At 43.6% G+C, this 15,114-nt stretch overlaps 1 protein-coding gene across 2 annotated transcripts in view; it reads right to left on the reverse strand.

The window, feature by feature from the left end:
• NIM1K (NIM1 serine/threonine protein kinase) overlaps nt 1-15,114 on the reverse strand; it is an 82,093-nt gene that overhangs the window by 25,779 nt on the left and 41,200 nt on the right. The window contains exon 2 of one of the 2 annotated variants that reach the window (XM_024981309.2): nt 3,474-4,479. In XM_024981309.2, the coding sequence (XP_024837077.1) occupies nt 3,474-3,765 (292 nt within the window). In that variant the 5' untranslated portion in view covers nt 3,766-4,479. Of the gene's footprint in view, nt 1-3,473; nt 4,480-15,114 lie in introns of those variants that run through there. The other variant, NM_001205975.1, reaches the window with a different exon arrangement.

Here is a 15,114-nt window from a genome sequence, read left to right on the forward strand (position 1 = left end):
TCACTTGTTAAGTTTCTTTAAACAAAATTTTTTTTAATGTAAGATATTGCATTAGTAATTTCTTATATTGGATACACATTGAAATGACAATAGTTTGGACAATAATTTGACATAGTTTGGACTTTAAATACGGAGAAGGCAATGGAACCCCACTCCAGTACTCTTGCCTGGAAAATCCCATGGAGGGAGGAGCCTGGTGGGCTGCAGTCCATGTGGTCGCTAAGAGACGGACACGACTGAGCGACTCCACTTTCACTGAGCGACTCCACTTTCACTTTTCACTTTCATGCTTTGGAGAAGGAAATGGCAACCCACTCCAGTGTTCTTGCCTGGAGAACCCCGGGGACGGCGGGGCCTGGTGGGCTGCCATCTATGGGGTCTCACAGAGTTGGAAACGACTGAAGCGACTTAGCAGCAACAGCAGCAGCAGGACATTAAATAAAATATTGTTAAATTTTTTTAAAAAATTTGGCTGCCCTGGGTGACTTGTGGGATCTCAGTTCCCTCAGCAGGGATCGAACTCCTGCCCCCTGCAGTGGAAGCGTGGAGTCTTAATGACTGGAATGCCAGAGAATCCCCTGTTTAAAATTTTTTGAAAGTTGTTAAGAAAATAGATTTTTAAGTTCTCACTATACACACACACACAGTTGTAAGTATGTGAGGGGATGAATGTGTTAAAGAACCTTATCCAGGTAATCAGTTTGCAGGACATACATATACAAAATCAGAACATGGTCGTCTTAATATTGTACATCAATTACATCTCAATAAAGCTGGAAAAATAAATACAACTTTTAAATTTGTTTGCCTTGTATTACTTTTACCACTATCTTCTAATCACAGATTTTCAAGACATTAATATCAAATTTCCATCTGAAATAAATTTAAGTAAAAAATAGACGTGCACAGTGATAGCTACCATTTATTGAGTGGCTACTGTGTGCCATGGAGTTTATGTTATTCCTAATTTCCCCTACAATTCTAAGAATAATTATCTCTGTTTTGCAGTTAAGGCAACTGAGGACCAAAAGAATGAGTATAATATGCACAAAGTCAGATACCTAGCAAGTGAATGAACAAGGATTTGAAGCCCATGCTCTGAAGTGCATGTTTTCAGATTTGTCTGTTTCTGAAGCCCACGTTCTTTCCACTCTCTCTTGCTTCCTCTCCCTTAGAATCGAATATCTGAACCCACATTCAGGAAGGAGTTCCATGTTGGCCACATCCAGTAGGCTTTGCTCAGACATCAGCCCCTGTGTCCTCTCTGCCACTTTGGGTACTCTCTCCTTTCTGAACTCCTCTCCTGGTTTGTGTTTATCCAATTTCTTGTCTCCCATTCCTGATCAAGTCTTCCAACTGCTGTCTCAGTCTCCAGCCCCTCAGCTCTCCCTATGTGTTTTCTCTTTTGCCCCTCACTCTTGCTCTAGACCATTGAAAAATTCTTTTACCCTTCACTTCTCCTCTAGACCATTGAAAAGCAACATCTGTCCTAATTTAGATTTAAATCCTATAGGCTTCCCTGGTGGTTCAGACGGTAAAGAATCTGCCTGAATGTGGGAGACCTAAGTTTGATCCCTGGGTCGGGAAGATCAGATGCTCTGGAGAAGGAAATGGCAACCCCCTCCAGTATTCTTGCCTAGAGAATTACATGGACAGAGAAGCCTGGACAGCTACAATCCATGGGGTTGCAAAGAGTCGGACACGACTAAGCAACCAACACGCACACACACACACACACTAGATCTGGAGAATTCCATGGACAGAGGAGCCTGGACGGCTACAGTCCATAGGGTTGCAAAGAGTCAGATATGACTGAGCAACTAACACACACACACACACACACACACACACACACACACACACGATTTAGTTTTATGTAATCAATGCCCCTGGCTGCATTCTGTCAGTGAGGAACCCAAGGCTCACAGCAGTGCTGTCACGCACCCAGGTAGGTAAGATGAGTAGCCGAGATGTGAAGGCATGAACCCAGACACTCGGGCTCAGAGCAAGACAGAAGGGGACGCTGCAGTGACTTGGGTGTGGGGGTGGATTGTGGGGGGTAGTGTGTGTGTGTGTGCTGCTTTCTCCATAGGGATCCAACAAGGATGAGAGTGAAATGGGATTGGAGGTTAGAGAAGAAGAGAAAAGAAAATTCTAACATAAGAAAGAACACCCTTGAAGACGTGGTGGCAGCCTAGATCCAAGGAGAATAAATATCAGTATGGGACTCGCAGGGAGAGAACAGAGCCCATGGGCTTTAGAAAGTCAATAGAAAGAAAAACACCAATACAGTATACTAATGCATATATATGGAATTTAGAAAGATGGTAACAATAACCCTGTATATGAGACAGCAAAAGAGACACTGATGTATAGAACAGTCTTTTGGACTCTGTAGGAGAGGGAGAGGGTGGGATGATTTGGGAGAATGGCATTTAAACATGTATAATATCATATATGAAACGAATCGCCAGTCCAGGTTCGATGCACGATTCTGGATGCTTGGGGCTGGTGCACTGGGACGACCCAGAGGGATGGTATGGGGAGGGAAGAGGGAGGAGGGTTCAGGATGGGGAACACATGTATACCTGTGGCAGATTCATTTTGATATATGGCAAAACCAATACAATATTGTAAAGTTAAAAAATAAATTAAATTTTAAAAAAAAGCCAATAGACGATACTGAATTGCAGGTGTTCTTTTTCTGTCTTGTAACTCCATTATGTCGATCTCCAAGCTTAGCTAAATTCCAGGTAACTTGGAGAAGTGCCCACGTGGGTTCTCCTCACAGCTCCTGAGGCCAGGGCAGTGGGCACTGCTGGTCTAGAGTCCAGAGGGGCCAGCAGTCAAGCAAGCACTGGTCTGTGCTAGAAAGCAAGGAGCTAACAACAGTGAGAATTGGTGCAGGGCAGATGAAGCAGAGAAGATCCTGAGATCAAGTCCCTTTTCCCCTAACCTCACAGATGCAGCAGCCTCAGGTAAGGAGGAGAGGCTGGACCCCGCTATCCACTGACCATCCGGGAGGGTCCCTGTGCCACTGGTATTGACACACAAATATAGACAGAAGTTACAAAGAAGGACTTGGAACGTGAGTGGCCTTGGGATCAAGCCACACTCCACTCGGCTTCTCCAAGGCATAACTGGAGAGAACACCCTCAGTGTTTGAGTTCAGCTGCATGGTATAGCAGAAGAGTTTTTGGAGTCAAAATCACCTAAGATGAAACAACTAAAGCCACACTGGACTTCTTTGGATCTTAGTTTCCTTATCTATAAAGCGAAAATAAAAACACTGAGCTCACGCCATCACTGTGAAAATGAACTGCGATAACGACAGACAGCAGCTGCCCTAATGCCTGCCCTTAGCAGGGACTCAGTGAAGTTGCCCCACCGGCTTCCCTGGCCCCAGACTCCTAACCCGCCCCTCAAATCAGGTCCCCACACCCTGGACATCACCCTCAGAGGTCAGTTCCTACCTTTGGTTAGGGAGTGAATCCCCAGCTTGACTTGGGAGAAGTTCCCACTTCCGATCTCCCCTCGGATGCGATAGAAGCCGATCCGCTTGCCCAGAGTGATCTCCCTCACCACCTTCTCATCCTGGGACATGTCCTGGGTCAGCTTCTCAAAGGGTGTCAGCTGGCGAGGCTCTCCCTCCTCGTCCTCCTTGGCACACTCCGTCTGACAGCCACTCTCCTCGCTCTCCCGCCGACCCCACCTGGCACAGTGGGGGTTCACCAGGCCGCCTCCATTCACATACACAGCAGTCATCGTCCACGGCAGGCTCACCTCTCCATCTCAGCAGAGGCACCAAGCAGGGCAGGATGGGGAGGAGCGGAAGGGGCCCAAGGGGGATGGGAGATGGGACTTAAAGGCTGTAAGGGCCCTGCGTCCTTGCGAGCTGTGCAAAGACTCCTGGATGCGCAAACCCCTTTCTGGGCTTCAGTCAGCCGAAGGCAGAGACCAACCCCAGCACTGCCTACCCAGCCAAGACCAAAGCTGCCCGCCTCACTCGAGACATTTCACACCCTCCTTCACAGTGAACTTCCCCGCTCTAACTGGACCATCAGGCACGCATCCAGGTACCCTAGCCTTGATCAGGCTCCAAGAACTTTCTGGCCGGCTGTGCTGATGCTCTGTGGTAGGTGGCTCTGTCCCGAAACAAAGGCTCCAGTTTGCTATTTCCTTTGATGGTCAGAAAATCTTCTGCCCTGGTGTGTAAAAGCCCCCAGGAGGCCCCCAGGTCCCCGCTGCTGGTGCTTATCTCTGATCTTCATTTTGCACTTTTGCTGTCAAGTCGCAGGTCCCAGGAGACCTGACAATCCAGACCCCAGGAAAGAAGAAACTTGCAAATCAGCCTTCCGGTCACACGGGCAGCTAGAGGAGGATTAAATCCCTGCAATGCCACCTTAGCCGGCCTTAATTTAGACGAGCTTGCCTCTAAGCCGTGAGCAGTCTCAAAAATTTGGTGGGTGCTGATTCATCCTAAGAATAGAGAATAAGAAAATATATTAGCCCATGTTAACACACTGGACAGCATTGATAATGAATGCAGAACTGCTGGGGAAGCAACAATCGAAAAGCATCTACACATTTGGTTCTGACTCATATCATAGTAAACGCTTGATCACACACGATTAAGTCAGAAGAAAATGTACATGCACACAAACACACCTGTCAACACTTCAGAAAACCCCTCACGGGCTGTAATATTTCTAGCAAAATGACATCTCTATTTTTGTTTCTAGCGAAACAATTTTTCTTTTTATTGATGTTTAGGGAAATAAGCAGGTTGCCTTGGCTTGCTTTAAAGCGAGACTTTTAAAATTATACAATAGTCATGATGATAAATGTTTCCTATTAATATTAGTTTTCAAAAGTTCTTACATTGATTCAAATAACAGTGTATTTCCTGATGCGAAGAGCCAACTCACTGGAAAAGACCCTGATGCTGGGAAAGTTTGAGGGCAGGAGGAGAAGCAGGCAACAGAGGATGCACTAGTTGGATAGCATCGCCAACTCAATGGACATGAGTTTGAGGAAACTCTGGGAGACAGTGAAGGACAGGGAAGCCTGGCGTGCTGCAGTCCATGGGGTCGCAAAGAGTTGGACATGACTTAGCAACTGAATAACAACAACAAATATTTCCTTTATCCTGTATGCTCTCATAGGACTTTTCCTAAAGGGGCTGCTCCTGCTCTTTCTTTCTGTAGTATTCTTTGTGCATGCATGTGCATGCTTAGTCGCTCAGTTGTGTCTGACTCTTTGCAATCCCATGGACTGTGGCCCACCAGGCTCCTCTTTCCATGGGATTCTCTAGGCAAGAATACTGGAGTAGGTTGCCGTTTCCTGCTCCAGGGGATGTTCCTGGCCCAGGGATGGGGCCTGAGTCTCTTGTGCCTCCTGCCTTGGCAGGCAGGTTCTTACCACTGGACCATCCTGGAAGACAGGTATTCTATCAGATCAGTTCAGTTCAGGTCAGTCGCTCAGTCGTGTTCAACTCTTTGTGACCCCATGAACTGCAGCACGCCAGGCCTCTCTGTCCATCACCAACTCCCAGAGTTCACTCAGACTCACGTCCATCGAGTCAGTGATGCCATCCAGCCATCTCATCCTCTGTCGTCCCCTTCTCCTCCTGCCCCCAATCCCTCCCAGCATCAGAGTCTTTTCCAATGAGTCAACTCTTCGCATGAGGTGGCCAAAGTACTGGAGTTTCAGCTTTAGCATCATTCCTTCCAAAGAACACCCAGGACTGATCTCCTTCAGAATGGACTGGTTGGATCTCCTTGCAGTCCAAGGGACTCTCAAGACTCTTCTCCAACACCACAGTTCAAAAGCATCAATTCTTAGGCACTCAGCTTTCTTCACTGTCCAACTTTCACATCCATACATGACCACTGGAAAAACCATAGCCTTGACTAGATGGATCTTTGTTGGCAAAGTAATGTCTCTGGTCATAACTTGGTCATAACTTTCCTTCCAAGGAGTAAGCATCTTTTAATTTCATGGCTGCAATCACCACCTGCAGTGATTTTGGAGCCCCAAAAAATAAAGTCTGACAATTTCCACTATTTCCCATGAAGTGATGGGACCAGATGCCATGATCTTAGTTTTCTGAATGTATTCTATAACGCAGGTCAATTTTTCTCCGAGGCTTATTTTCTAGGTATTTCTATCAGCTGTGAGTCTCCAGCTGATAGATGATTTTAAGGTTATTAAAATAATCCAGCAGCTCATTTTAAAGGTTCAGAAACAGGGTAATGTCACTGGAGGGCAATTGCCTATGGCATCCTCCATGATGAGCAATATTGCCCAGCCCGGGTATCTTCATGCTTTCTTCTATGTAGCCTCCAGCAAGAAACAGTCGCTTCCTCTCTGGATCCCCACAGCACTTTGTACAGTTTCCAACAGGTCTCCTTTCCCTGAAGGTGGGAATGGGGTTTACTTCCCCTGTGTATCCTGCTCCTCTTCTGTCTCTCTCAGTATGGAGCATGATGTCCTATATAAAGAAAGTGTTCACTAAATGTGTGTTGAACTTGATTTTTGGACTTAAGCATTCTGAACCAAAACCTGAGCAAAAACATGAGAAACTGCTTTGGAAATGGGAATTCCCAATTCTGTTTGATGATATCTAGTTATTACAATTAGGTACAGAATGGTTTGCATTGCTATTGTGTTTAAGTATGGGGTTGCTGAATAAAGAGAAACAAGGACAGGAAAGAGGAGGTTGCTGCCAGCACTGTGCCTGTTCCTATGGGGCAGGAGAAGCTGGCCAAAGGATAAAGGGGCCAGGTATCAATAACCACACACATCTCTAGGCTAGAGTCTGGCTGCGTGTATGCTAAGTCACTTCAGTCGTGTCTGACTCTTTGTGACCCCGTGGACTGTAGCCCGCCCAGCTCATCTGTCCATGGGATTCTCCAGGCAAGGATACTGGAGTGGGGTGCCATGCCTCTTCCAGGGGATCTTTCCACTCAGGGATTGAACCTGAGTCTCATGTGTTCTGCATCGGCAGGAGGGTTCTTTACCACTATCGCCACCTGGGAAGGCCCAAGAGTCTGATTAGGTTTTTTTTTTTTTTTTTTTAAGATATTTTTTAAGATAAAAAGAGCCTTGATCAGCTTGAGGAAAATCTAAGTCACTTGTTCTTAAGCCTTCTGAAGTTGCACACTCCTTGGAGATTCTAGCAAAGTCTGTGACCCTACCTCCAGGAAGAACCACCCACACAAAGTCTGTATCCAGCTGTAAGGGTTCACAGACCCTCTGAGAACATCCCTGTACTTCAGATTAAGAAGTTCTATGAAGATCTCCTCAGATTCCTGGCATAGCAAGACCACACAGACGAGAAGTGGGGTAACAATTGTATTGGGTTGGCCAAAAGGTTCATTCTGGCTTTTCCATAAGATGTTATGGAATGAACATTTGGTCAACCCAAACGAACTTTTTGGTCAACCCGGTAATTCTGGAAGAAACTTTAATTTCACCTTCACAAAGAGAGTACGGCCTTCCTACAAGATGCAGTGCTTGCTCACCTGGTGTCCCTGCAGGTTGGCTCTATCCCTCCCTGGGCCTTCTGCAGGACTCCAGGCCTGCCTCCCTGCGAGCACTTCACCACGGTGTGGTCACTGCTGCCGACCTACTTGTACCCCAACTGGATAAGCACCTGGAGGCAGGAACCTGCACCTTATTCTTCCAGCTCCCAGGGCTCAGTCCAGTGCTTGGCATTTGTTTGACACACATTTGGTGAAGAAGGAATGAATTAACTTACCCAGTCATCGATCATTATATTCAAGTATGATCTATCTAGTACAGGTAAATATTTTTATTTATAGACAGATAATGGGGCTTCCCAGGTGGTGCTAGAGGTAAATAACCCACCTGCCAGTGTAGGAGATGCAAGAGACACAGGTTCAATTCCTACATCAGGAAGATCCCCTGGAGGAGAGCATGGCAACCCACTCCAGTATTCTTGCCTGGAGAATCCCATGGACAGAGGACCCTGGCCGGTTACAGACCAGAGGGTTGCAAAGAGTCGGACACAAGTGAAGCGACTTAGCACACACCCAACACTATTGCAACAGTTACTTGGGTTATCCAGAAAGCTTCTTTCACTCCACATTTTCAAGACCCGAGCTACCTACTGGTGCGTAATAGGATTTCTGGTCCTGCCTTCTTTTGTAGGGAAAAGCTTACTTTGAATTCCCCCATACGACTGAGAATTGCTACAGGACTGTTCAGAAATTCAAAATCTTTGGTCAACCACTTGTAAAAGAATGAAACTAGAACACTTTATTACACCACACACAAAAATAAACTCAAAATGGATTAAAGGTCTAAATGTAAGACCAGAAACTATAAAACTCCTAGAGGAAAACATAGGCAAAACACTCTCCGACATACATCACAGCAGGATCCTCTATGACCCACCTCCCAGAGTAATGGAAATAAAAGCAAAAATAAAGAAATGAGACCTAATTAGACTTAAAAGCTTTTGCACAATGAAGGAAACTATAAGCAAGGTGAAAATACAGCCTTTGAAGGAAACAATAAGCAAGGTGAAAATACAGCCTTCGGAATGGGAGAAAATAATAGCAAATGAAGCAACTGACGAACAACTAATCTCAAAAATATATAAGCAACTCCTGCAGCTCAATTCCAGAAAAATAAGCGACCCAATAAAAAAATGGGCCAAAGAACTAAACAGACATTCCTCCAAAGAAGACATACAGATGGCTAACAAACACATGAAAAGATGCTCAACATCATTCATTATCAGAGAAATGCAAGTCAAAACCACAATGAGTTACCATTTCATGCCGGTCAGAATGGCTGCTGTCAAAAAGTCTGCAAACAATAAATGCTGGAGAGAGTGCAGAGAAAAGGGAACCCTCTTACACTGCTGGTGGGAATGCAAACTAGTACAGCCACTATGGAGAACAGTGTAGAGATTCCTTAAAAAGCTGGAAATAGAACTGCCATATGACCCAGCAATCCCACTGCTGGGCATACACACCAAGGAAACCAGAATTGAGAGAGACACGTGTACCCCAATGTTCATCACAGCACTGTTTATAATAGCCAGGACATGGAAGCAACCTAGATGTCCATCAGCAGACGAATGGACAAGAAAGCTGAGGTACATATTAAAAAGAATGCATTTGAATCAGTTCTAATGAGGTGGATGAAATTGGAGCCTATTATACAGAGTGAAGTAAGTCAGAAAGAAAAACACCAATACAGTATATTAATGCATATATATGGAATTTAGAAAGATGGTAACAATGATCCTATATGCAAGACAGCAAAAGAGACACGGATATAAAGAACAGACTTTTGGACTCTGTGGGAGAAGGCGAGGGTGGGATGATTTGAGAGAATAGCATTGAAACATGTATGTTATCATATGTGAAATAGATCACCAGTCCAGGTTCGATGCATGAGACAGGGTGCTCAGGGCTGGTGCACTGGGATGACCCTGAGAGATGGGATGGGGAGGGAGGTAGGAGGGAGGGTCAGGACAGGGAACACATGTACACCCATGGCTGATTCATGTGAACGTATGGCAAAACCCACAATATTGTAAAGTAATTAGCCTCCAATTAAAATAAAAAAAATTTTTTTTAAGAGAAAAAAAAAAAAAAGAAATTCAAAATCTTCCTTCTCCTTGCCCCGTTCAGAGGATCAAGTCTCCCCAAGCACCCAGGCTTCATGACTCCTGGGATTGCTCTCCGACTCCCTGGGGCACTGCTTGGCCAGGGCTTCTCTGCTTTCCTGGTTCCCCAACTCTCTCGATTTGAGATCTATATCTCGAGCTTCATTTTGGCCTGGGATTTACAATGGAGTTTTAGACTTGCTGCCCTGATTGACTTCAGGTGCCCCAGGAATTTCTCCTTTCTGCCCTCCTAATTCAGCATAGAGGGAGGAGGGATCTGACACAAATGCCAAGTGTAGTCAGGCTCTATTTTGGATTACATCCCCTACATCCACACAGTGGGCTTGAATCAATTGTCTTGCCTTAAAGTCCAGAGACTTTAATTATCTGTTTAGATCAGATAATAAAGTTGTTACAGTTTTGCAAATAGTGCTGTGGGATTGTATTGAGTATGAATCTCAACTTGTTGGGAGAGCTAGCAAACCAACTAGAAAAAACTGAACCCCGATCTTGCACCTAGTCTCAAATAAATTCCAAAATAGATCACCAAATAAATGCAAAATAAATGAAACCATAAAATACTAGAAAAAAATCAGAAACTTTTTAAAGATCTCAGAGAAGACCATAAAATAAAATAATGTCTGACTGAATAAAAGTACAACTTTCTGTTAACAGAACATTGTAAATCAACTATACTTCAATAAAATAATTTTTAAAAACTATAACTTTCCATTTGCTAAAAGTGTATCATAAACAAATAAAACAAATTGAATGATAAATGGTAGAGAAAATTTTCCAATGCATATGAAAGACAAAGAGCTAATTTTCTAAATAAGGAGCTATTTTTTACAAATTGATAAGAAAGAAAACAATATTCCAAAAGAAAGTGACAGAGAGCCTGAGCAGACATTTCACAGAAAATACAAATGGGTTTATAACATACAAAGAGATGCCCAATCTCACAACCAAAGAAATAGACATAAAACTATGCTGAAATTATGTGGGGCTTTTTGCCATGCTGCATGGTATGCAGGATCTTAGTTCCCAGACAGAGATCGAACCCATGTCCCCTGCAGTGGAAGGGCAGGGTCTTAACCACTGGATCACCAAGGAAGTCCCTGAAATTAGATTTTGTACAAATTATATTTAGAAACTACTAAAAAAAGTTATAATGCACTGGTTAGAGAGTGAAACAGGAGCTTGCATTCATTGCTACTGAGAATATAAATTGGTACAATTCCTTGGAGGACAATTTGGCTATAGCTATTAAAGTGCAAGCGTATGTAATCTTTGCCTCAGCTATTTTACTTCTAGAATTTATCCTATACACACATTCACAAAGACATACATATTTCGAATATAAAGGTACATATTCACTGCTGCATTGTTTTATAGTAATTGTATATAGTATAGTAAATAGTAAGGACACTGCGTAAATGCCCATCAGAAGGGATCAGTTGAATAAGATAAAATACATACATATACAAAAATAATGGATTACTGTGCTTTTGTAAAAACAAAGAAAGAGCTATGATATCCAAGAAATACTGTTAAGAGGTCAGCAGAGTATACATAATGTGATATCAGAAGTATAGGGGACTTCCCTGGCAGTTGAGTGGATAAGACTCCTTGCTCCCAAGGCAGGGGGCCCAGGTTTGATCCCTGGTCAGGGAACTAGACCCTCCATGCTACAATTAAAGATCCCACCTGCAGCATCAAAGACCCAGAGCAGCAAATAAATAAATAAAAATATTAAAAAAAAAAAAAAAAGAGAAACAGGAGGGTATACCTGAGAAACTAGCAATAGCTATTGCACCTGGGAGGGAAGTTGCTGGACTGGGAATTGGAATGAGGAAAAGGTGTGTGTTTGTCACTACTCTTTTATGTGGTTTACTTAATTTTTTTTTCATGTGCATGTATTTACCTTTACAAAAGAAAATTAGGACTTCCCTCGTGGTCCAGTGGTTAAGAATCTGCCTGCCAACACAGGGGACACGGGTTTAATTCCTGGTCCAATTCCTGATCCAGGAAGATTCCACATGCCATGGGCAAGTAAGCTCCTGTGCCACAACTGCTCTAACCTGTGCTCTAGAGGCTGCGAAGCACAACTACTGAAGTCTGCGGGCCCTAGAGCCTACGCTTGGCAACAAGAGAAGCCACTGCAATGAGAAGCCCATGCGCTGCAACTAGAGAAATCCTCCTCAAAGCAAAGACCCAGTGCGCCAAAGATAAATAATTAAAAAAAAAGAAAAATACGTAATGTGTTGCCATCTTAAACAATTGGTGTACAAAAATTTTGCTTTACATTTGGTTATATAGGGAAACTGCCAACCGTGCACGCATGCTAAGTCACTTCAGTTGTGTCTGACTCTTTGTGACCCTATGGGCTGCAGCCCACCAGGCTCCTCTGTCCATGGGATTCTCCAGGCAAGAATACTGGAGTGGGTTGCCATGCCCTCCTCCAGGGGATCTTCCTTACAGAGGGATCAAACCTGCCTCTCTTGTGTCTCCTGCACTGGCACACTTGATTCTCTAAAACTAATGGATTGCTTTTAAAATCAAAAGAAAATAAGGAGCTTCCTGTTAAATGAGGAGTAGCTCTCATAGTCAACAAAAGAGTCTGAATTACAGTATTTGGGTGCAATCTCAAAAATGACAGAATAATCTCTGTTCATTTCCAAGGCAAACCATTCAATATCACAGTAATCCAAGTGTGAGCCCCAACCACTAATGCCAAAGAAGCTGAACAGTTCTATGATGACCTTCAAGACCTTCTAGAACTAACACCAAAAAAAAAGATGTCCTTTTCATCATAGGGGACTGGAATGCATAAGCAGGAAGTCAAGAGATACCTGGAATAACAGGCAAGTTTGGCCTTGGAGTACAAAATGAAGCAAGACAAAGGCTAACAGAGTTTTGCCAAGAGAATGCACTGGATATAGCAAACACCTTCTTCCAACAATACAAGAGGTGACAACTCTACACATGGACATCACCAGATGGCCAATACCAAAATCAGACTGATTATATTCTTTGCAGCCAAAGATGGAGAAAATCTACACAGTCAGCAGAAACAAGACCAGGAGCTGACTGTGGCTCAGATCATGAACTCCTTATTGCAAAATTCAGACTTAAATTGAAGAAAGTAAGGAAAACCACTAGACCATTCAGGTATGACCTAAATCAAATCCCCTTATTTAGGGGAAGTGACAAATAGATTCAAGGGATTCGATCTGATAGAAAGAGTACCTGATGAAATATGGATGGAAGTTCATGACATTGTACAGGAGGCAGTGATCAAGACCATCCCCAAGAAAAAGAAATGCAAAAAGGCAAAATGGTTGTCTGAGGAGGCCTTACAAATAGCTGAGAAAAGAAGAGAAGCTAAAGGCAAAGGAGAAAAGGAAAGATATACCCATCTGAAAGCAGAGTTCCGAAGAATAGTAAGGAGAGAGAAGAAAGCCTTCCTCAGTGATCAATGCAAAGAAATACAGGAAAATAATCAAATGGGAAAGACTAGAGATCTCTTCAAGAAAATTAGAGATACCAAGGGAACATTTCATGCAAGATGGGCACAATAAAGGACAGAAATGGCATGGACCTAACAGAAGCAGAAGATATTAAGAGGTGGCAAGAATACACAGAAGAACTATACAAAAAAGATCTTCACGACCCAGATAACCATGATGGTGTGATCACTCACCTAGAGCCAGACATTCTGGAATGGGAAGTCAAGTGGGCCTTAGGAAGCATCACTACAAACAAAGCTAGTGGAGGTGATGGAATTCCAGTTGAGCTACTCTAAATCCTAAAAGATGATGCTGTGAAAGTGCTGCACTCAATATGCCAGCAAATATGGAAAACTCAGCAGTGGCCACAGGACTGGAAAAGATCAGTTTTTATTCCAGTCCCAAAGAAAGGCAATGCCAAAGAATGTTCAAACTATCACACAATTGGACTCATTTCACAGGGTAGCAAAGTAATGCTCAAAATTCTCCAAGTGAGGCTTCAACAGTATGTGAACTGAGAACTCCCAGATGTTCAAGCTGGATTTAGAAAAGGCAGAGGAACCAGAGATCAAATTGCCAACATCTGCTAGATCATAGAAAAATAAAGAGAATTCCAAGAAAACATCTACTTCTGCTTCATTGACTACACTAAAGCCTTTGACTGTGTGGATCAGAATAAACTGTGGAAAATTCTTAAAGAGATGGGAATACCAGACCACCTGACCTGCCTCTTGAGAAATCTGTATGCAGATCAGGAAGCAACAGTTAGAACTGGACATGGAACAACAGACTGGTTCCAAATCGAGAAAGGACTACATCAAGGCTGTATATTGTCACCCTGCTTATTTAACTCATATGCAGAGTACATCATGCAAAATGCTGGGCTGGATGAAGCACAAGCTGGAATCAAGATTGCTGGGAGAAATACCAATAACCTCAGATATGAAATGACACTACCCTTATGGCAGAAAGCGAAGAAGAACTAAAGAGCCTCTTGATGAAAGTGAAAGAGGAGAGTGAAAAAGCTGGCTTGAAACTCAACATTCAAAAAACAAAGATCATGGCAACAGGCCCCATCACTTCACGGCAAATAGATGGGGAAACAATGGAAACAGTGGCAGACTTTATTTTCTTAGGCTCCAAAAATCACTGCAGACGGTGATTGCAGCCTTGAAATTAAGACTCTTGCTCCTTGGAAGAAAAGCTATGTCCAACCTAGACAGCATATTAAAAAACAGAGACATTACTTTGCTGACAAAGGTCCATCGGGTCAAAGCTAGTGTTTTTCCAGTAGTCATGTATGGATGTGAGTTTTACTGTAAAGAAAGTCGAGCACTGAAGAATTGATGCTTTTGAACTGTGGTGTCGGAGAAGACTCTTGAGAGTCCGTTGGACTGCAAGGAATCAAACCTGTCAATCCTAAAGGAAACTAGTCCTGAATATTTTTTGGAAGGACTGATGCTGAAGCTCCAATACTTTGGCCACCTGATTAGAAGAACTGACTCATTGGAAAAGACCCTGATTCTGGGAAATATTGAAGGCAGGAGGAGAGGGGGACCACAGAGAATGAGATGGTTGGATGGCAACACCGACTCAATGGACATGAGTCTGAGCAAGCTCCGGGAGCTGATGATGGACAAGGAAAGTCTGGTGTGCTGCAGTCCATAGGGTTGCAAAGAATCGGACATGACTGAGCGACTGAACTTGAACTTGTCCAGTTAAATACAGAATTTTACACTTCCATTTATCTTTGTGTGTGTGTTAGTTGCTCAGTCGTGTCTGACTCTTTGTGACCTCATGAACTGTAACCCACCAGGCTCCTCTCTCCATGGAATTCTCCAGGCAAGAACACTGAAGTGGGTTGCATTCTATTCTCCAGGGGATCTTCCGGACCCAGGGATCAAACCTGGGCTTTCTGTATTGTAGGCAGACTTTTTTACCATCTGAGTTACCAGGGAA

The sequence above is a fragment of the Bos taurus genome, chromosome 20 (assembly GCF_002263795.3).
Source record: "Bos taurus isolate L1 Dominette 01449 registration number 42190680 breed Hereford chromosome 20, ARS-UCD2.0, whole genome shotgun sequence".
Classification (NCBI taxonomy): Eukaryota; Metazoa; Chordata; class Mammalia; order Artiodactyla; family Bovidae; genus Bos; species Bos taurus.